At 38.6% G+C, this 17,514-nt stretch overlaps 1 protein-coding gene across 3 annotated transcripts in view; it reads right to left on the bottom strand.

Moving 5' to 3' along the window:
* Window positions 1–7,454: 7,454 nt before the first annotated feature.
* Window positions 7,455–17,514, bottom strand: part of etv1 (ETS variant transcription factor 1) — a 104,933-nt gene continuing 94,873 nt past the window's right edge. For all 3 annotated transcript variants that reach the window (XM_078421988.1, XM_078421966.1, XM_078421977.1), the window contains 2 exons: window positions 16,414–16,515; window positions 7,455–12,384 (listed from right to left, as the gene is read on the bottom strand). In XM_078421988.1, the coding sequence (XP_078278114.1) occupies window positions 12,163–12,384; window positions 16,414–16,515 (324 nt within the window). In that variant the 3' untranslated portion in view covers window positions 7,455–12,162. The remainder of the gene's footprint in view (window positions 12,385–16,413; window positions 16,516–17,514) is intronic.

The raw sequence follows: 17,514 nt of genomic DNA, 5'->3' as shown, positions 1-17,514 counted from the left end.
ACTCCAGCACTTTGTGTGTTATTTTGTAAAGCAGCATCTGTAGTTCCTTGCATCTGCAGTGAATGTGCTGGTGCAGTGGAAATGCGACTGTTTAGGAACCGTCATGGTCCGGCACCCCTGTACAATTAGGTGGAAGCTGCTCCATCCCATGAAGCCAGTGTTGAGGCAGCAGCATGGTGGCGCAGTGGCAGAGCTGCTGTCTTACTGCACCAGAGACCCAGGTTTGTTCCTGTTCTCCGATGTTGTCTGTGTGGAGTTTGCACGCTCCCCCGTGACCGATGGCTTTCCTCCAAGTGCTTCGGTTTCTCCCCACATTCCAAAGATGTGCGTGTTTATAGGTTAAATACAATCAAGTCAAACTTAAATGCAATAGAAAAAGCAAAGGGGAACATACAGAGTGCAGAATGTAGTTCTCAGCTCTGTAGCGCATTAGTTACATAGACAAAGTCCAATTTCCCTAATTGGGTAGAGGTGAATCAGACAGTACCCTAGCTTATGGAAGGACCGTTCTGAAGCCTGATAACAGAGGGCATAATCTCTTCCTGAGTCTGGTGGTGCACACACAAAACTAGTTGTGATTTCACAAGGTCTCTTATGATTACAATCAGACATCCTTACTTTTGTACTCAAAGCCTCTTTGAATGACAGAACCAGCACTTTACACCATGTTTTACATTTTCTATTGGTTCTTGCAAAATCTCTACCCCACTATTTCTCAAAACAGAGGCATTCCTATGTTCTTGTTCCTCAATGCATTGGACTGTCATTCAATGTAACCTGTGGCCGTAGTGGCAAGTGGCAAGGCAAAAACAACAGGGCTCAACTGGCACAGAGTTCAGCATAAGAGGCCCATTAAAATGGTTCCAGACATATTGGAAATGTAAACATGGTTCCCATTTCCCCACATGTATTTCGGCAGGCTCACCATAGAGTTTGGGACAGGATGATATTAAGAGTTCCAAATTGAAACAATGCTTGAATAAAGTGCTGTCTGTCAACACATACAAATGATATTTGAAGTGCAATTTTATGAAGTCAAATGAGTAAAAACTGAAGGAAAGCTTTGAGCAATGTAGTAACCTGGCAAGAATGCAGAGTGGTGATTGGGTATTTTCCATATAAATCAAGCACAACATCTGTTTGATGTGTTGCAGTAAACAACTTTCTGCAAGTAACTGAGACTGATTTAATACACATGATGCACATGCATAACTTTATACAACTCACTTTATTTTTCAATAGTAAATGCCCTACTTTTGCTGGAAGGAGTTGCTGTGGTTTTGTTTTCTGAGTAAAGGACCTTTGATTGCTGTACAATAGTTTCCTGTGAGTTTTATGCTTTAGCTCAGCTGCAAGTTGCTGACTGAGAGGGCAGTGTCAATAAATAGTCTGAAATTAATTTTCTTGGATTTAAATGCAGCCATCAGGCAAGCTCTGTTTCATCTACTTGGTACTGAAAGACAAAGCTGCCCTAATTTCTACTTCAGGTATGAGGACATCCATTTTCTACTGAGCCCAAGCTCTGTTATGGGAACTTGAGCACACAATTGTTAAGCAAATAAACAATGTCACCGATCCCTTCCTACCATGTTGATTGATCAGCAACCTTACAGTATATGCCCTCTAACAATGGTGCATTGAACATAAAACATAGAAATGTACAGCATATATAGAAATGTACAGGCCCGTGGGCCATTATAATTTGGCATTAAATATAATGCCAAAATAAACTAACCTCATCTGCCTACACATGATACATAACCTTCCAGTCCCTTGATGTCAATGTGCCTCTTCAATGCTACCATTAGATCTGTTTCCACCACTACCCCGGCAGCATGTTGCAGGTACCCTCCACCCTCTGTGTCAAAAAAACTTGTCCTGCACATCTCCTTTAATCTTTGTCCCCCTAACCGCAAAGCTATGTCCTCTAGTCTTTGAGATTTCCATGCTGGAAGGTTCTGACTGTCTACCCTATCTATACCTCTCCTAACTTTATAGACTCCTATCAGGTGTCCCCTCAACCACTGACATTCTGCAAAAAAAAAGCAAGTTTGTCCATCCTCTCCTTGCAGCTAGTAACCCCTGATCCAGGTAGCATTCTGGTAAATCTCTATACTGTGAATGCATTGTATGTAAACTATGTGATGCATTGCAGCAACTTGCAATGGCACCTCCTAAACCCACACCTTTCTATGCCTTGCAGGATAAATGTTGCACATGTACAAGTATCCATATAACTCACACAGCATCTTGATTCAGAAGTAAATTATCCTATAAATCCTTGCACTGAAGTGGAATTGCGCATAGATTCTGCACCAACGCTTTGTGATTCTCTTATGCATAAGGCTATATGTACATAGCTATTATGAATTGCAGGCAATCTGCGCATAGAAAATCTGAGTCACTCATAAAGAAGAAATATGGCTGATCATTCCTCCTTCTAATAATGGGGCCAATTTGGAGCAGTTTTGACTAGGTTAATGATGGGATTGTGTACCACGGCTCTAAGATCCCAATAGGCACCCAAAATATTGTTTTAGTCCCATCCCAAAAGAATGGAGGGACTTATCTTTGAGATGGCAGTCATCTGTACTGATTCCAGGGACTGTTTCTTTGATGGACCTCCTAATAGCCACTTAGGTAGAGGAGTTGGTTGGGTTGGGCACTGGCTAATTAATAAGACGAAGTCTTCATCCGATGTTGAATGGGTTCTCCTGCATTAAAGGCTGACGGGTTATTCTGAAGCATGTATGTTATAAATGTGCTGTAATGATGCCCATCGAGTGATGAACACTGACCGATGTCTCTTCAGGGCCTTTGTGCCAAGGTGTGTTACGTCCATGAAAGTGCAATTTATCTCTGTGTTCGATGTGTAGAAAGTTGCTGATTTCTTTCAGCATCTATTTTTAATTGCAACAACATTGCATGGAGCAAAGTGAGGCAAGTTTTCATCCCCAAACATCTTCTGTATTCAAATATTGTTGACATACAGGTGCTGGTTAACGACAGTGAAGATCTGAACGTGGGATTCCCGTTAACAAATCCTCTTCTAATCATATCCTTTAAAAAGGAATTAATAAAAGACATTATTAAGTACAGCTGGCTCAAAGGGGCAAATGGCCTCCTCCTACACCTATTTTCAATGTTTCTATGTTTCTATGTAAAAGCAACATATTCCAGCTGCTGAAAATCAAAAACAAAACAGAAAATTCTGTACCCAGCGGAAGAGAGAGAGAGAGAGAGAGAGAGAGAGAGAGAGAGAGAGAGAGAGAGAGAGAGAGAGAGAGAGAGAGAGAGAGAGAGAGAGAGAGAGAGAGAGAGAGAGAGAGAGAGAGAGAGACACACACACACACACACACACACACACACACACACACACACACACACACACAGCGGGACAGAGAAAGCACCCCCCAGTGATATACAATGGGGGCTTCTGGCATTTTGTGTTTTTGTTACTTATGCATGCCTGAATAGAGATAACATCAATTTACATGTGATATTTCACAAAGAAGGCATTGCTGTAAACAGCAAGCAAAGTTTAAAGTATTACCTAAACTAATGCTGACACTTTTGACGAGCAATGCTGTGTGAGCAGCTTGATTATTCCACTGTGTTAAGTATGCTAGACAGTCCTCTTTTTTTTCCTGTGTCAGTTAATGCTTATTTCTCTATAAGATATTGCATGGTCGAATTGTTGAAGGTAATTTTAACAGCAGCCAAAGGTACAAATTTGACGGTGTATGAGTTAGACTAAAGTTCACAAGGAACTGTTGTTCTGCTAGTTATCCTGAATATTTTGGAGGTCCTGGCAGGGTGCTGCCCACAACGTTCGTTACTGAAAACTGGATTCCAAAACTCCCTGTGGCATTTCAAAGTCCTTTTTTGCATCATTACTTAAAATGAAAGACATGATACTCAGCAGCTTCCAGAAATGGACTGATGACTGACATGTAAACGATTTAGCGTTGCCTTGCTGTATCATACAACATGATGAATGTTAGTCAACCGGTCATTTTATCTGTCTGATAAATCATAATAGCACTCGACTAGTTCATTTTTATAGCTGTAATTCATGTGATCAAAAGTTAATTAATACCATTTAAAAATGATTGATGATAACAAGACACTTTCATCACATGAATTTTGGTACAAAAGTGAAATGGATATTTGAGTCAGTTATTACACAATATAATGTTATTGATTGATATAACGTTTGTCATCATCTGCTGCCTTAATCACCTTCTATTATTGATATGTCAAATGCTTTGGGATGCAGTAAAAGAAACTTTCCAATCAGTACAGAGCCGAAGGCTTAGACCATTGAACCAGGAGTTCCTATGTGGAGGAAGAGCATTTGTGGTACATTAAAAAAGGTACTGCAAAAACTTTCATCATGGATAATTTCAGTGCAAATCAGCAAATCATGAATTGGTAGCCGCTTTGCAAGCCTCTTTTAAATTTCCATTAATTTTATCAATTTTACACTTTCATACAAAATCAAAATAACCCCCAAAGAATGGAACTACACATATAATTAGTGTATATGTAATTTGTCAATGCGTAACTATTTTCAACATTGGAGTCTCTCCTCATGGTTGGTTATGCTGCCTTAGAGCACTTTGTGGACAGACAGCACACGATGCAACGTTAAAATGTTAGGTAGTAAACTACGCCCTGAAATTGTAATCTACTCCATACTGGGGCTGTAGAATCAGGACCTTTTAAGTCTGGGTTCAAATCTATCAAAATGTATAGGTCTTGATGCCTCTATTTTGCAGTATAAATATTGGTTGCTGTTTCATGAATCGTGGCTTCATGGAATCCAACCTAGGAAGTGTTCATATGAAGGCAGCTAAGAAAAGGTTATTCATCCAATTAAACAGTTCCTTGGCAAATCTCCTGACCATTAATCACAGCGCTCAGTCACACAAAAAGTTATAAAGGTGTCTACTGAACTTCATGCTAAATTACATAAATCCTGTCTGGACTATTTGATTGCTGTGTAGTAAAGAGGGGCAGGACAAAGTCTTTCTTTTCATGCCTTATGTTACAACATATTTTGGTTAAATACGATTCTTTTTTTTGTTGCTTTTGACCCTGAGTGTACATGGAAAAGCTTAATGTGCATTTAGCTCTGTGTAAACTGACCTATTAAGCCAAGTAATACTGACCCTGAATTCCATTCATCATCTGGGCCGTGAATGATTCTGGCACCTCAGCAGCAACTGCAGTTAGAGTCATAGCCTTGCAGCACACAGGCCCTTTGGCCCAACTTGCCCATATTGACCAAGAATCCCCATCTACGCTAGACCGATCTGCCAGAATTTGGCCCATATCCTTCCAAACCTTTCCTATCCACATACCTGTATGAATGTCTTTCAAATGTTGTTACAGTGCCATATATCAGGCCTGCTTCAAGAAAACCGTTCAAAAAAGGTGAGAGGGCAATGCTAAGCAGATGATGGTGAAGGGAGTTATATACAGCACAGAAACAGGCTGAGTTTACTGAGTTTGCACAAACTATCACCCATTGGCACTAATATAACACAGATTCTGTTTTATTCTACTTACATTCCCATCAACTCCCAGCAGGTTCTACCTGTACGAGTGCTTTCCAGTTATCCTAGCAAACCGCATGTTGTTGTGGTTTGGGAAGAAATCAGAACACCCAGAGGAAATCAGTACAATCAAAGGGAGGGCATGCAAACTCCACAGAGGTAGCACTGAGGGTCAGCACCGAGATATTAAGCCAAGAGTTCTACCAGCTATGCCATTGTGCCAGTCCAGAGGGAGAGCCAAAATCCTAGAGGGAGAATTACTTGGGAAGTTATTTAAATGGACAAGAATATAAATTTGCTTAAAAAGAATTCCAAAAAGCAGGAATAACTTCTGTTGCTAAATAATAATCAAATGTCAGGATGGGAGGGAGATGGAAAGACGTTTATTGCTGGAGAAAGGTTCTCAGATGTAGCAAAACCAGCATGGGACTTAGAATGAAGACAATAGAGCCATTCTATCAGTGATCAACATTCCAGTACTGCAAGACCAAGGATGATGACAGAATGAGGTGTGGATAACTTTCAAAGTAATTTAAATGAGGGGGGAAATAAGAATGGAAGTTAAGAAATTAATTCTATATTTTAATATAGAGATTGATTTGGGTTTCTGATATGGAGAAGTGGGTGCACTGTTAAAATTCATACCATTCCTGTTAAAATCTTAAACTCATTCTATCAATATTAACATTTGTACTGTACCTCACTTGTGCCATGTAATAAAGTTTGTTTTCAAAAATCTCCTTCCACTTTTATGTGCAAGTTTGTTTGTTGGCTGCAATAATATCATAAGAATTAAAAGCTGAACAGCAGCAAATGCATTGTACTCTGCATTCACTGATAACTTTACATTTGCTGACGACTCCACTGTTTTTGGATGAAAAATGGGTAATGACGAGTCAGAGTGCAGGAGGGAGATCAACAATCTGGTTGAGTGGTGCCAGTACAACAATCTTATTCTCAATGTTTGCAAGACTCCAGGAAGAGTGAGCTGGAGGGCCTTGTACCTATCTTCATTGGTGGAACAGAGGTGGTGAGTGTCAATAGTTTCAAACTCCTGGGCATTCACATTTTTGATAATCTGTCCTGGGACCAGCACATTGATGCAGTCACAAATAAAACCTGCTTCTACTTCTTCATAAATTTGAGACTTGGCATGCACCACTCTGTTGAATGTCTACAGGTGTATGGTGGAGGGCATACTGACTAGTTGTATCATGGACTGCTTGTGAACAAACGGAGGCTGCAGAAAGTGGTGAGCATTGCCTGGTCCATCAGCATTGAAAGGATCTGTATAGGACGTACTACCCCAAAAAGGAAGCTAATATCATCAAAGGCCCAGACCACTCTAGCCACCATCGGGAGGAAGATACAGGAGCATGAGAACCATTATCTCCTATTCTTCAACAACTTCTTCCCATCAACCATCCAGTTGTTTAACCACCATGCACAACCATAACCTGAGGTCAAGCATACTGAACCACCAAGGACTCAGCACTGTGTTTGCACTGTACTTTGCCCTGCCATGCTCTAATTGATTTAGAGTAACTGGTAAGTTGTTGTCTATTTACTTTTGTGGATGTTGTGTCTGATATGCCCGTAAAGCTGCAGCAGGTAAGAATTTCATTGCCCCAGTTCATATCCAGTGCATATAGCTAACACTCTGTAATCTTGAATCTTTTCAATCTTGAACTCTTGGTGAAATTGTCATTTCTGACTGAAAACAAAAAACATAGGCTGACTTATTCCAAACCAGACAATGGCACTGCAGAAGACTCCAAGGAGACTGTATTCAACACTAAAATTAATGGATGGAAAATAAAATATAAATATGGAAACGCTGTCAGAGCATTTTCATTCGAATTACATATTTCACCGTTCATTAGGAATTGAACAGAGTTTATTAAGCCATTACATATCTTTCTTCAAAAAGCGAGAGAAAAAAACCCAAAAAGAAAAGCAATACAGGAAGTCCATGAACCTTCGAACTACTCAAAGCCTTAGCTGAGGAAAAATCAAACATTGTGATTTACATTAATTTGAATGCTACTTTGTGGCCATATAAAACCAAACATACATGATAAATACAAAATTACAAAAATTTAGAAAAATTTTCAGAAACAGCAGAAAAAATACTGTCCATCATTTACAGATGTCCCTCAACATTGTCTTTTTTTTTGCTACATTAGATTTCCAGATGACCATCGTCAGGCAGATGTAGTGTTTGCTTTTTGCCTCCAGGGTTTCTCAACACAATACCTGGTTCACCTGGCACAAAGCTGGAGACACAGTGATGTTGTGTAACCTTGGGGTAAGGTTCAAGATCCAATACTCTAACATCTTAAAAGTTACTTCTGTGTTAATGTCTAAAATATTACAACAATAAATATGCTTCTTAACAAAAAAAAACCTTATTAAACATTTGCTGTTAGGCTGCGTGTGGAATTTGCATTATCGGTTGCAGAAATGTACACTTAGTTCGGAAAACTTTGGGAGGAATTGTACTTTACAATTGTTCTCACAGCACTGAAGTATTAGAAGTGAACTGGACATCTTAAGGACAAAAGCATGTGAATGAAGGAGTGGGTGAACTTCCCAGGGGCCCATGTTTCTCTTACTTTAGACAGGGCAGTTTAGACACTGGATTAGTTGCTTTTGTTTTTTTGGAAAGGAAAGATCAATTTAGAAACGAGATCATGAACTGAATCTCCACAAATGTGGCAGCTAGCAATTCTTTTTTTAGGGTGTTAAATGAATTATGTTAACAGGTCATTTAAAAATGTAAATTAAATATGTAACCTGTCAACTACCTTGATAAGATCCAAGAACTTTCTTGCATTGTTTCTTGGAATCTTTTTGTTAGAAGTGACTGGATTATACTAATTTTGTATGCCGACAAGCTTTTTGATTGCAGTCATTCACAACCGGCTTGTCCTTGCCTTCAATGTCCATGCTCTTCCCAAGTCAAAAGCTTGCTTGCATGCAAAACTAGTACAACACTGAAAACTAACAACTAAAACCCAGCGGAGTATGATCAAAGCAGGCAGGTTTGTATCCGTTCTGCTCTTCATGCACAGAATAATGGAGGAAAATCGCTAATTTGTTTCACAATTCATATCCTTTTTTTATGTGCCTGATGATGTGAAGAACTTCAATGCTGGGAATCCATTGAGAGCATCAAATACTCTCAGTAAATCTACTGCATTCATTGCATGCAAACCAATTCGCTTGATTCCAATCTCAATATTTAATTATATGCTGAGATTTGACTGCTATTTGGACTTAGAACATGTTACACGTGATTGTGGAACACATTAAATCATGGGCGTAGAATTGAATTCACGTTGTTGGTAAACAGCACTGTAACTTTGCTGGTGTAAAAGTCCAGAGGGGCCCTTGCAAATACTAATACAAAAAACAAATGGACAATTAGCCTTATATTGTCTAATTCTGAACTCTCCCAGTGCTTGTTCCCTGTGAACCAGGCATGGTTGCACTTGATCAGCATTACCAGTACAATTCAACAAATGAATTGGAAAGAGCACGACAACAGATTTGCATTTTATCAATATCCTGAAGTTACAATGTGGAAACTTAGAATAAGGTTGAATATCCCCCCTTTTTTACAAGAGTGGCTGCAAAGTGGTCTGTCAATTACAACATCTAATTAGTGCCATTTCACTCTGTGGTGCATTTGTTGGTGCTTGCAATCATTTATAACTGCTCAATGCTTCAATGAGATTACAAATTTGATCTATTTTTGATTATGCAGTTTCCCTGGCAGGGAGGAGGTGGATAACTAGAAGGAAATGTGTTTCTCTTTAGATATTTGGTTCTACTGTCAACACTGCATGGTACTACTTAATGTAAGATTGATGTGCACAGACACCTCTTCTGGCTAAATTACAAAACAGTAATTTTCAAAAGGGAACTGGATATTTACACATATAAGGAAAAAAAAATAGCAGGGCCATGAGTAAAGACAGATCAGTGGAATTAATTTGATAATTATTTCAAAGGGCTCGTTTGAATGGCCCTTCCCATGCAGTATAGTTCAATTGTTCTTAGTAAAATAAGTGATAATAATCAAGCAGATTTGCTGTCAAGGTGTGTGTTGGAGAGTGATTTGGATCTGTTCAAGGTCAGTAATACAGACTGTCTTCCAAAATGGGTAACAAAAAAAGTTTCCACAGACAAAATAAACTGCAGATGTTGGAATCTTGAGCAAAACACAAACTGCTAGAGGAACTCAACGGGTCAGGCAACATCTAGGGAGGGAATATAAAGGCAATAATTGGGGTTGGAAATCATCTTGTCCATTCAATCCCCAGATGCTGCCTGACCTGCTGTGTTTCCCCAGCAACTAGTATTTTGCTAAAATGTTTGCACCCTCACTTATTCCATCTTTTCTATTTTCCTAATGTTGAGGACCTTCCAATGTATAATTAAAGTACATATCAAGGTGCCCAGAATTGGAAGTTGATAAGGATTTGGGGGTTTCATGGCCAAGCAGAACTGAACTATTAAGTCCCAGTGGACATGCTCTCCATGTACTTTGTGTCCTGGAGATTGATATGGAAGTGAAGATCAAAAAACATTAACAAAATACAGAAAAATCTTTTTCTACTGGTGTACCAAATAAAACAAAATTGAAGCATTAAAATTGCATTATTCATAATCCATCTTTTCCATTTTTATTATCTCCATGTGAACTTATTTTGTCACTTTGGTGAAGTTTTCAAGTTTCCTCTGCGTTTAGTGATTGTTTACCCCAGAATAATCCTCACAAACAAAGGGGACTTGATAATGTTCAAGTCCTGGACTGAGTAACTTGAATGAATGGAGACTTTAAGCAATTTTGTAAAAGGTTTTAAAAAAGTAACCCAGAGTGCATTTTCAATTTACAATATTGATAAGGAGAGAAATAAAAGGAACACACATTTCCTAGCTTTAGCTTCAATAGGTATCAATTAATAATTTTTGACATGAAAACGAAATGCAACAAAGTTTTAAATGATGCACATGCTCAATGTTCTTTTTTAAATAATGCAGAGTAACCGACTGCACTCTTGTGCTATTTCTTCTTGCAATCATAATTAGCATTGATGTACGTTACTGATTGAAGAAAGCACGTAAACATAAAGAAAGCAAACAAACTTATTACGGATTCAGTGATTCAAACAGAAAGTTAGTTGGAGCTTTGCTTTCATGTCATTCTGGCAGAAATGGCTCGGAGTGCAAGTTTTGTCAAATTTGGAGTACCTGATTTCCCCTCACATACATGGGTTCTGCCATCTAATCACAGCACCAATAAAATAGGCACGGCACTCGAATTGATTGAGGGAAATATTTTAAACAACTAAATATCCAGTCATATCCATATGTTTTAATGTTGATTCGACGAAAGGTCATCCATTTTTGATGAAGTATTGTGCTTAACAGGGTTACTAACAAAAGCATTGAAATAATTCTGAACGATATTAGAGTAGGAAAGTTTAATTTGTTTACATCCAAATCCATTATGCAGGTATTAAACAGTTTAATATCAATGAGCTGGTGCCATTTTTTGGGCAACAGATATGAATATCCAAATACTAATACTGCTCAGTGTAATTCCAAAGCTCATGCATCTGGTAACCCACTTTAAAAATTCTTAAAGAACTATAAAAACGCATAGTTCAGTTATGATATTGGCATTAGCATATGTCCTTCAATGCCTGGATTTGAAAACTGAAGTGAGTGCAAATGAATTGTTGCCACTGACAGGCCACGTTAGAAAACGTTTCCATTGATCTAGAAATCTTTAAGCTTAAAAAAATTCCTCTAGCAAGTGGGTAATCTTTTACCAATTTCTAACGCATACAGTTGCTCATGGTAAAGCTACAGCATAAACTACATCGTAAGCAGTAAATGTTTTAAATTGACTATTTGTCCTGAAATGCTACCTGTACAGCAATGCTTCCAATTGCTTTAATAGACCCTGCGTTTTAAAAGAATTTACAGAAAAGGAGACTGCAGCAGAAGCTTCGGCATATTCTAGTATTCATATATTTTAACAAATATGACACAGCAGTAAAATGTTTGACTGTATATTAATGTGTACCCTGACAAAAAGTACTATGTTTCTACTTGGATATAGATTTTTAAAGAGTGCCGGCTGTGTTAACACAGCAACATTAGATATGCAGTTTCTTTTATTACTGATATCAGCAGATTTTTTTGTAAGTGACTTGGTAAATTTTTTATCTGATATGAAACCAAAATCCATAAGATAGCATCAATCAAACCACTTAAATGTCTTCAATTTCCAATCCTCCCATTTCCCCCTTTCCCACAAAAAAACCCCATTTAGGCAACAAAAAAAAACACTGCCCTCCCCATCCCATCCTGAAAACAAAAACAAGTAGAGCTCTAATGAGTCTTTTCATAAAGTGCACTGTCCCTGGTAGTGGACCATGGGGTTAATGCGACATAAACTGTGGACCCATTGCTTAATGTCAGAGATGCTGAAGAGATGATGTAAATCCAGAGTGGGTCACAGTCTACAGAGGAAAACAACCGAGAGAAAAAAAAAACATGAAGTGACTGCCCCAACACGGCTGCATCAGTACACATAGGCTTCATTGTATGAATGGGGATTGCAACAGCCACTATTTTGTATGTAGGCCATGTTCTCGTCAAAATGGGAAAGTGGGACAGTGTCCTCTTCATTGATGTGGCGCTCCATGTCAGTTTTCAACACAGGCCTCTGGTTGTCTGGGAAAGCCATTGAGAAAAGCGCTTCAGGATCACAGACAAATTTGTACACATATCTTTCTCCAGCAACCTAAAAAATAAAACAAAGGAACATTTTCCCGTAAAGTTTGGATCTTCAAAACACATTGAAAGCATCATTAGGATGAAATATCAAAAGATCAAATTGCTAGCCTGCCACTGAATATAAAATGAGAAATTTTAAGAATAAAGAAATATACAAACTTACTTCAAACATTTATTCTATAAAGTTATGGGAACTTCTCCCTATACCAATATCAGAAGAGGGCAACTGTGCATTTCAGAGCACCTCAATAAACCATTTGAATTCTTCCTTAATTATCTGGCTTGACTGAAGAATATATTGTCCAAATAAAAATCTTATTCTGGCCACATATGAGAAGGTTGGGTTGGGAAGGGACTTTCATTGTTAGCCTTTGGTGCCTCCAGGACATACTAATAAAATTATTGTGCAGTCTGACTATCCTTTCATCTCTGAGATAATCAGCTGAGAGTATTTGTCAATGGCCGTAAAGATCTTCTGAAATATTTTTAAGCAGTCCAGAGTTTATGGTGGGCAAAGCATCAATGTAGGTAGAAACTAAATTGGTAATTAATCGTTAATCTTGCCCAGAAATAAAACATATAACATAGAACATTTTGGCAAAGGAACAGGCCCTTTGACCCGCAATGTCTGTGCCGAACATGATACCAAGACCAACTCTTATGTACCCGCACATAATCCATACCCCTCCATTCTATGCATATCCATGAGCCTATCCAAAAATCTTTTAAATGGCACTTCAAACCTGCATCACCACCACTCCAGATAGCACATTCCAGCACCCACCACACTCTGTGTAAAGAAACGTCCTGCACATCTCCTTTAAACTTTACTCCTCTCACCTTAAAGCTATGCCTTCTAGTATTTGATATTTCCATCTTGGGAAAAAGGTTCAGTCTGTCTACCCTCCCGATGCCACGCATAATTTTACATATTCCTACTTTCACAAGTCCACGCATTAAATATTCTCTGGCCTACCCTCATCAATCATCTTCATCACCTCCTCAAAAATCTCAATCAAGATTGTAAGACATGAATTCTTCTGCACAAAGCAATGTTGACTATCCTCAATAAGTCTATGCTTTTCCAAATGTAAGTAGATCCTATACCTAAGAACCTTCGCCACCAGTTTTGCTACCACTGCTATTATGCTCACTGGTCTATAATTTGCTTGGGTATACCTGGTCCCCTTCTTAAACAAAAGATTAAACAGCATTGGCTCTTCCCCAATCTGCCCCATGTCACCAATGGCTAAAGAGGATACAAATATCAATATCAAAGCCCCAGCATTTCTTATCTTGCCTATCTCACTAATCTGGGACAGATCCCACCAGGCCGAGGATTTATCCACCTCAATGTTCTTCAAGAGACCCAATACCTCCTCCTTCCTAATACCCACATGCCCTAGAATATCAGCATACCATTCCCTGATCTCATTTTCATCCATGTTTTTGCCGTAGTGAATACTGATGTAAAGTACTTCTTTGGTACCTTGCCCACTTCCTCTGGCTCGAGGCTGTGCCTCAGTTGTACCACTCTGCCTAATTATTCACTTGTTTTAAATATAGGCTTTGGGATTTTCCTTAACCCTGTTCACCAAGGATATTTCATGGCCCCTTTTACCCCTCATGATTTCCTGTTTAAGTTGTTTCCTGTTTCCCTTGTATTTCTCAAGGACCCTGTCCGATTTCAGTTTCCTAAAACTTACATATGCTTCCTTTTCCTTCTTTGATTATATTTCCAACGTATCTCATCATCCAAGATTCCTGAACTTGTGCCATCTTTGTCTTTCTTCCTCATATTCTTCAAGAACCCTATCCCGATTCAGCGTCCTAAACCTTACATGGCCTTCCTTTCCTTTTTGACTACATTTGCAACATCTCTCATCATCTAAGGTTCCCGAACTCTTATCATCCTTGTCTATTCTCCTCACAATGGCTGCCACATGTCAGATGTGGACTTACCCAATTACAGACATGCTCAGTCCATTCTATCCAGCTCCTATCAAATAGTTATAATTAGCCTTTAATTAGCCTTCTCCAATTTAGCAGTTTTCCCCAAACTCCAGTTACTCAAAACTACCTGAAATCTTACAGATATGATCACTGATCCCAAAGTGCACTCGCACTGAAAAACAAAGATAGCTTTGAATCTGCATTTTAGAATAAAGTAGAGGCAGCTTCATTTTGTATTTAGTCTAATTCAGAAATAGAAATGTTTATTTTTGACTGTGGTTGAAAAGAAAACCTGTTCTATTTCTCAGCAGTGACATTCTACTTAACAAGCAACAAAACAAATTAAGGTAATAATGAAGCTGTTGTTTGAAAAATCAATGCATCACTCACTGATTTCTATGGGGTCTCATTCTGCTTTGCAGAAGAATAAGCACATAATTTTTTCGTCAATACTTCAGAGCCACTTTTAGAAACAGCAAATGTAATTGTTAATCAATCTGCTGGAATTAAACCAAGTTTGTCATTATAACTGGAGCAAACAAAAATATTGCAGATCAGGAAATCCAAAACAAAAACAACAAAAAATACTGAAGCCAATCAGTGGGTCGAGCAGCTTTGGTAGGAAGAGAAATAAAGTTGCTGCTTCAGTTCAAAGACCCTTCATCAAAGCTGGAAATTTTAAAAAAGCAAGCATGCTTTTTTATGGAGGGTGGTGGCATGGAAATCAGAGAACAGAGGGAATGTTGGAGATATGATGTTGACCAAAGTACCAAAGTTATCAACATAACAATTCTTTACAAAACAACAGTTGAAGACAAAAAGATAAAAAAAGATGCGATGGAGAAAATTGCTACACTCTCCCAAAATAAGCATGGGTTACTGTACTTGTTAAATGTAATGTTGAGGATTTATTGTCATTATAATGTAGGTGCTCCTATGGTTTCTTCCGATGAATATAAAATGCATTTTCTACCCGAGTTAAATGAATCATTATTCAACATGCCTGCAGAGTAGAGTCTCTATTGGTCACTTCTCTTAAATCCACTGCCTTTGTTTTATCCGTTCGGACAATATATTACATTATTAGAAGAGCATTGTCAAAGAGTTGTTCATCACATGCCTTCAGTCCACCATCACCATACTAACCTATTTGTCCCCTACACCAATTACATTTACTTGCATTAGATATATTCCCTTGATGCCTTGTTCATTCAAATGCCTGTCTAAATGTCTGTTAATCGTAATGTTTGTATCTGAATCTACTACCTCCTTTGGCAGCGAGTTCCACATTATAACCATTCTCGGAGTAATAGAACTTTCCCTTCAAATTCCATTCAAAACACCTTCCTCTCACCGAAAACCTTACAACATTCAGACAAATTTTGGGGTTGCATCATTCAAATTCAGTGGATGGTGGAAGGCTATTTGAAAGCAAGGGCATCACGGATACCTATTCTGATTACTATTATGTAATATGTATGTGTTCAGCTCTAATGGCTACAGAAAAGGAGATGAAAGTCTGGATCGCGATCTGCTATCTCAGCTGATCAAGCCTTGGGCATTCTTGTCTCTGTGGCCCAACTACTCCTTATCATGACCAACTATAGATGAATGTAAGTATATGAAAAGTGAGATTATTAGTTGCTATTTAACTGAGCAGCTCCTGAAGATTTGTGCAAAGAAAATGTAGACCAAATTTTTTGTAAAGAAACGTCACATAGAAATAACAGCCCACCTCACCGTGATCCACCTATCACTTCTCACTTCTTCATCTCTTGATTGACCATCTCTCCTCCACTCTTTCAGTCCAGATGAAGGGTCTCAACCTGAAGCGTCAACTGTTTATTTTCCTCCACAGATACTGTCTGACTTGCTGGTTTCCTCCAGCAGATTGCTTTTTGCTCCAGACTTCAGCATTTGCAATCTCCTGTGACTCTATAATTCCAATTTGATGGATTGAAACTAATTTGGGCTACAGGGATTTGTTCTCACAGTTTAAGAGTGTTATGCTATATCTGCACGTTTTGTTTGGATGGTGTCTGCTTGAAAAATGACTCAGAAAAATGACATAGTTCAGGCTTACTTTTTGCATGATGCCTTTCTCATAGTAGTAGCGCAGTGAACGGCTCAGCTTGTCATAGTTCATAGCAGGACGGTTCTTCTGGATTCCCCAACGCCGCGCCACCTAAGAGAAAAAGCATAAAGTGCATAAAATTCAACAATTGTGGAGTAATATTCCATGCCAATGACTTGTCTCATGTGACTCAAAATCTCATTTCACTCAAGAATTCAGTACATTTCTGAAATGTTAGCAATAAATGGCAAGAAGTACAATGAATACCTTCATTCTTTTGTTCTTTGGTACCTCCTCAAATCTCCAGTTTCCCTCTCCCCTGACTCTCAGTCTTAAGTTCACAAGTTAAAAGTTCACAAATTATAAGAGTACAATGAGGCCATTTGGCCCATTGAGTCTACTCTGCCATTCAATCATGGTTGATCTCTGCCTCCTAATCCAATTTTCCTGCCTTCTCCCCATGACTCTTGACAAGAAGGGTCTCGATCCAAAATGTCACCTATTCCTTTTCTCCAGAGATACTGCCTAACGTGCTGAGTTACTCCAGCTTGAGTTTATCTTCAGTGTAAAGCAGTGTCTGCAGTTCCTTCTTACACAGTACAATATGGGAACTGGATTACTCTACTGGAATGATGAAAGTCCACATTGCACCTAGCCTAATCCTCTGCAGAGGTGGCCTGATGCCATCACTAAACGCAATGAAGGAATGAAGGATCAGTCTGAAGAAAGGTCACAACTCAAAATGTCACCTATCCATGTTCTCCACAGATGCTGCCTGACCCGCTGAGTTACTTCAGCACTTTGTGCCTTGTGAGATAAACTCATTGTCCACATTATCATACGATTATCAAAACATTACCTTCACTTCAATTGTGAGAAATAAAACATGAACACTATTCTGCATTTGCAGTTATATTAAAGATGTGAATCAGATACAATCTTCACCATTTAATATAAATTGTTGAACCAATGAATTTAATTCAGCAACATTTCTTTCCTCCATTGGTGGTATGGCTTCACCCATCTTAGTCTTTTCTCTCATCCTCGGTTTCTCACCAGTCCACGTTTTATGAAAATCGACCTCTTTAACTGCACTTTCCATCATGTCTC

The sequence above is a fragment of the Rhinoraja longicauda genome, chromosome 2, assembly GCF_053455715.1.
Source record: "Rhinoraja longicauda isolate Sanriku21f chromosome 2, sRhiLon1.1, whole genome shotgun sequence".
NCBI classification, from domain to species: Eukaryota; Metazoa; Chordata; class Chondrichthyes; order Rajiformes; family Arhynchobatidae; genus Rhinoraja; species Rhinoraja longicauda.
Note: the sequence above shows the minus strand (reverse complement) of the source record. Positions and strands in the feature narration are given on the sequence as shown.